At 48.6% G+C, this 5,028-nt stretch overlaps 1 protein-coding gene across 4 annotated transcripts; it reads right to left on the bottom strand.

Annotated features, from left to right (window-relative positions):
• Positions 1 to 2,605: 2,605 nt before the first annotated feature.
• On the bottom strand, positions 2,606 to 4,162 carry LOC105687353 (mitochondrial pyruvate carrier 1-like). Of its 4 annotated transcripts, none has more exons than XR_007277204.1 (4): positions 3,619 to 3,965; positions 3,439 to 3,539; positions 2,870 to 3,178; positions 2,606 to 2,789 (listed from the first exon to the last, which is right to left on the bottom strand). XR_007277204.1 is itself a non-coding variant. In XM_048651104.1 (4 exons), exons 2-4 carry the CDS (start codon positions 3,678 to 3,680, stop codon positions 2,964 to 2,966), a joined length of 378 nt encoding a protein of 125 aa, XP_048507061.1. In that variant the 5' UTR covers positions 3,681 to 3,844; positions 3,990 to 4,162; the 3' UTR covers positions 2,822 to 2,963. The 4 variants fall into 4 exon arrangements, 3 of the variants coding, with proteins under 3 accessions (XP_048507061.1, XP_048507062.1, XP_048507060.1); XM_048651104.1 differs by lacking the exon at positions 2,606 to 2,789 and adding an exon at positions 3,990 to 4,162 and having other exon boundaries at positions 2,822 to 3,178; positions 3,619 to 3,844; XM_048651105.1 differs by lacking the exon at positions 2,606 to 2,789 and adding an exon at positions 3,993 to 4,162 and having other exon boundaries at positions 2,822 to 3,178; positions 3,619 to 3,844.
• Positions 4,163 to 5,028: the final 866 nt, after the last annotated feature.

Here is a 5,028-nt window from a genome sequence, read left to right as displayed (position 1 = left end):
GTACGTCCCGGACGAACGTCGGGATAACCGTGACTCGAATGTTAATTAGGATGACGTGTGTGAGATACGTGCTCCAGGAGTAGAACGTCCGTCGATACCAACCGGCACTAGGATACGATACGGATGTTGAATATGTACGAACGAATTAACGGCCCTCGGAAGTCGATGGATTCGAACGGTCGTCGAGAATCTAGTTTCGTTTATAGTCCGACCGTTGCGGTGATCCGAAAAAACCACGGTATGCGAAAAGTTGCGCGCATGCAAAAATAACGGCGATCGAAGTCAGACGGGGACCGAGCTCGTCCGCGACTCTTCTCGTCTTTGGCACGGATGATCGTTCTCCCTTTCACTTTGTTCCGTCTCCGTCCGTGTGAGTGTAGTTTGGTTTTTTCTCCTCTTCGTTTTTTTTCTCTTTTCCTACGTTTCTTTTTATTCGAACGTGGACAAACGACATTCTTATTCCACGCATTCTCGGTATTCTCGAGGGCTAGTGTTCCGCCGGTATACGTCCGTCGGTCGGTCGGTCGGTCGGTCTGTCCGGCTGTCTCGGTGTAGCGAGAGTCTTTGCAGACTCGGTCCCTCCATCCCTTTAATTAACAAGGAATCAATCAACGGTAGAAAGGAGGTGAAGAATCGCGAAGAAAATGGCTTGCGTCTGCCGTGATTCGCAACAAGTCTCAACCTCCGCATTTTGCTCGCGGAGATCCTCGCCCTCTCTACTTCTATACATACTCATTCCGGCTCCCGTATATATATACATGACCCGTGCAACGGACACATTCGAGAATCTCGGGTCCGCGTGTACGTAAAGAAAAAAGATTGAAACAAAAAAAACAAAAAACAGAAAAAAACACGCACACACACGCAAGAGATAGAAAATCCACCCACTGCCCGAAAACCTCCGTTACTCCTCACTGACCAACGAAGCGCGTATATACGCGCCCCGACCGCGATAATATCCTCGCAATTCCTGGGACCAAAGACCGGGGGTTGGAATAGACGGAGTCCGGGGATGGGTATATGTAGTTTAAACTTCCGGGTGGTCTGGTTGGACGGGATCCAACTTCTCGGGCCTAGGGACCTACGGGAGGTGATGCGGGAAGAAGGCAAAGGAGGCAGATGGGGGCGGAAGAGGGGGAGGGGGAGGGGGAGGGGGAGAGCATCGCGGGAAGGTTGCGAGTCCTGGCGAAGACCTCGCCAAATATTTAGTTAGTCTTTGATGGGCGAGCGGACCGAATACGCGGACGGAGACAGCTAGAGGTGGATAGCGGCCGACGCCGATGAGGGCGAAGAAGTAAAGTAAGGCGAGGAGCGAGGAGCGGAGTGAGAGGAGAGGAGAAAAAAAAAAAAAATAAGAAGAGCGTAAGAAGGTCGGGGGGAGCTTCGATCGCGGGGCGACCGCTTTGGGGAATGTCGGGTATTTTTATTGGTTCTACGGAACCGGGGCGATTCGTTTGTTTCGGGAAGCCGATCAGCCGAGCAGCGGGCGACTGATCTCGCATCTCGCATCTATCCAGATCTCGCATGTATTCCCTGTGATCTCCGAAGCGTGCTGCTCCCGCTCCTCCCGCTCCTCCCCCGATCTCCCCGTACCGCCGGTCTCCCGTCCTTTTGCCCCAAAACTCAACGGATACCCAGCCGTTTCGGACCCACGCGATTCTTCGCGGGGAGCCTGCGCCCAGATGATAGTACCGGTACAGGGCTTACGCTTCCCCTCCCCCATTCTCTCCTTCACCTTAACCTTTCTTCTCTTCCTCTTTTTTTCTTCTTTTTTTTTTCTTCTCTCTTTTTTCTTTTCTTCCGCTTTCTATCCTCGAACATCGCCACCCCGTCATATAATCCCAGAATGCGTGATCGCATAGCTTTTCCGCGAATCGTACGAAAGATTTTTCCTCCTCAGTTTTCTCTGGGATCAGTTTCAAGTGCCTACCTACGTACACTTCCAAAGAGGCAAAAAAAAAAAAAAACAAACGAGAAAAGAATTGGAAAAATAAATAAATAAAATGAAACGAAGGGGCGGGGGGAGTAAACGGGTATCCCGTGTCCCTATCCGGCGACCCTCTTGAACGCATGGCTCATATCGGGAATCGCGAATCGGCTCGAATCGGCGACGATAACTAAATTATTCGGGAGCGGCGCTCCCGATCCGAACGTGAATATATGAACGAAGTAATAACTTATTTTGCCCCCATTTCTCGAGAATATCGTCGGAGGGCCCCCGCTCGTACGCCCTGGGCAAGGCTGTTCGCCTCTCGGTCCGGCTGGGGTCACATTTTATGGGGACACTCGCATCGGCGATATAACAAATGCTAAGCCACTTCTCCAGTGTCGCAGCCATCATTGCTGCCTGCCCTCGTACTACGGGGGTATCGCTGATATACCTATACATATTTCTTTACATATGTACACACATAGGTATGTATTCACGTCTGCCCCTATGTATCTTCGTATTGCGCACACATACGTGACCGAAGCACCACCAGCCAACGGCTGGCACCACCCCGAATAAATATATATGACCGTATTAGCGTTTTTTCCTCCTACTTTTTTATTCCTTGCTTTTTGATCGCGCCCCGCCGACTCGCGCTGAACCCGTAAATAAAGTTTTTCCCAATTCTCTGGATATATGTATATATATATTTTTTTTCTTTTTATTTCATACGTTTCGCCCTGCAGCGGAGAGGAGACTTTTCATAAATTTGCATTCATCAGTGCGACGTCCATTACGGCGAAGGGGATCCCTTTCCCGTATCGAACGATGCGATGGAAAAAATTTTCTCCTGTTAAAGCTAAAATGACAAAAAGTCGAATCATTCGATTGTTGAATTTTTCCGTCTCTCTATTTTATCGCATATAAAAATTCGAATACATTCATCCAACGATGACTTGAGCGACGACGAGGAGTTACGATAATGTCGTCAACGAATAAGTTCGTCAATTTTCTTTCTTCCTCTGATTTTTTTTCAACTCTTTACAGCCTCCGCCGTGGCGGCGACCTCCGGGTTCTCCGCGTTTTCGGGTGTCGCAAAGCTTCCAAGTTCGTAGTGGTACTGTATAAAACGGTAACCCTGCGTCAGCTGAGCACCGGCATTTACGAAATGACAAGCGAACAACAACGTGTTACGGGGTTTCACTTTTACGGCGAACCTCATGAACACCATCGAGTAGAGGAACAAAGCTGAAATCAAGACCTCGTAAAATTCGAATAAGGTTAAACGTGGATTAGAAAATAAAATTTTACTACGGAACTGACGATGCGATGCAGATATCGCGTTATCAGCTGTTAACTGGAACTTAACTCGCTGATAACGCGAGTTGTTTAAAATCAAGTACAGGAAAGGGAACTAGTTCGTGATATTTTTTGTTCCGATTTTTTTCCCCGCTTTCGTCGTCTCGTTGCCCGAACGATCGGTTCTTTTCGGCGAAAATTTTACTCACCTAACGTCATTTTACCGCTGATTATTTTCGGATCTTTTTTTCTATCGATTATAGCGGAAATCGGTATCGCCCAATTGAATACCGGGCCCCAGAAATGAGTGCTGGAATCGAACGGACAATTGGCTAAAATTTTATCGCGTAGGAAAAAAAAAGAAGAGAAGTACGGTATGATCGTAATACCTGAGGAAATAGTCACGATTTTCCTTAGTTAGAATTGGCAGCTTTGACAGGCGGTTCCTCATGGCTTCGACTCAACGTTTCCCGTGCTATTGTTATACGCTCTCGAAACGATCAAGACTCTATCGCAAACTCTGCAGTCGGAGCCGTATAACGACGGATTAAAACGATCGTGCGCACCTTTCACACCTTGACATTAACCAGAAAACCTCAATTCTCGCGTTCGAATCTGTCACGAGAAAATTCAAACTACGTACATACGTCTTCACGCGGAATCAGAAGTCACTTCGTCCGACATCCGAGCGATAAAGAAGACTGACGAGAGTGTAAGCCTCCTATCTTTTCAGAGTTTAGTGAAGCAGCTATTTACAAACAACCTTGGAAATTATTTCCGAGTTCTTTCCACCGCTATGTATAAGATCCGAAGATGAGTCGAGTTGCGGCGGACCATAAGTTGATGATACGGGACGTAGCGTCGGACGAAAGGAGAGCGTGGTTTCACCGTCGAAACTGTCCCTCGTCTGGTTGTCATCGGATTTCCATATATATTCATAAAACTCGTGACCCGCTGACGTAACGCTCAAGAAATGCCGCATCACCGGACTAGAAAAACAAGTCACTCGTTCAACGGCGAACGAGTCGCGTTTCAGGTCCTCTTCGACAAAGATTACCGATGAGGAATCCGTTCGATCGTTCGAATGCAGAATACACTCGAGAAAGTATCGATCGTGTTTTGAATCTTATCTGAATTTTTGTACAAAAATTTTTTTCCGTCTTATCGATCGCATCTCGATATTAATCCCGCGATACGACGACTCGTTTATAATCCAGAGTGGTTCGCATTGTACCATACGGAGTTGAAAAGCCACGACGTCGAACGAAGACATAATATCGACTAACTAAGAGGTGATCGGCGGCACGAGAAACTCAAAAATCCGCTGCAGTTCGAGAATCGAAATCATTTGAAGTTCTCTTTCGGTGTTCGCAATATATTCGCAACGTCTGCCGGACATTTTCATTCTACCCCAGCTAGCCGGGCACCTACTGCATATCCAGTGTGTCGTCTGGTCCGCATGCAGCTGCGGGTGTACACTCCGTAGACGTTCCTTACGGGAGGACTCGGTCCCCGTATAATAAATGCATGGGTTATTATTTCGCGCGTGTAATATTGATGGCGTCATGAATGTTGCATGGGGGGGTACGACGAGGCGTACCGAAGTTCTCTACGAAGTCCGACGTACGGCGCGACCGAGATGCGACCGAGAAGCGAAGCCGGGACGGGGACGGGGACGGGGGAGGGGGAGGCGGGGGAGGCGAGGGGGACAGGGGCGTCCCGACGCCCGACTGAAAACCCTGAGGGTGCATGCGCAAAAAACTACCCCAAGTTTATTGATCCGTTGGCGGGCTCTCCGG

Source organism: Athalia rosae, chromosome 2 (assembly GCF_917208135.1).
Source record: "Athalia rosae chromosome 2, iyAthRosa1.1, whole genome shotgun sequence".
Lineage (NCBI taxonomy): Eukaryota > Metazoa > Arthropoda > Insecta > Hymenoptera > Athaliidae > Athalia > Athalia rosae.
This window is presented reverse-complemented; position numbering and strand designations above follow the sequence as displayed.

What these genes read in the sequence shown, in the direction of transcription:
- LOC105687353 (XM_048651104.1), bottom strand. Translation starts at nt 3,680, where the DNA reads ATGAGGAACCGCCTGTCAAAGCTGCCAATTCTAACTAAGGAAAATCGT. An exon ending in AATCGTGACTATTTCCTCAG is followed by an intron (nt 3,540 to 3,618) that starts GTATTACGATCA and finishes GTTCGATTCCAG; the next exon opens with CACTCATTTCTGGGGCCCGG. An exon ending in CAGCGGTAAAATGACGTTAG is followed by an intron (nt 3,179 to 3,438) that starts GTGAGTAAAATT and finishes TCTTGATTTCAG; the next exon opens with CTTTGTTCCTCTACTCGATG.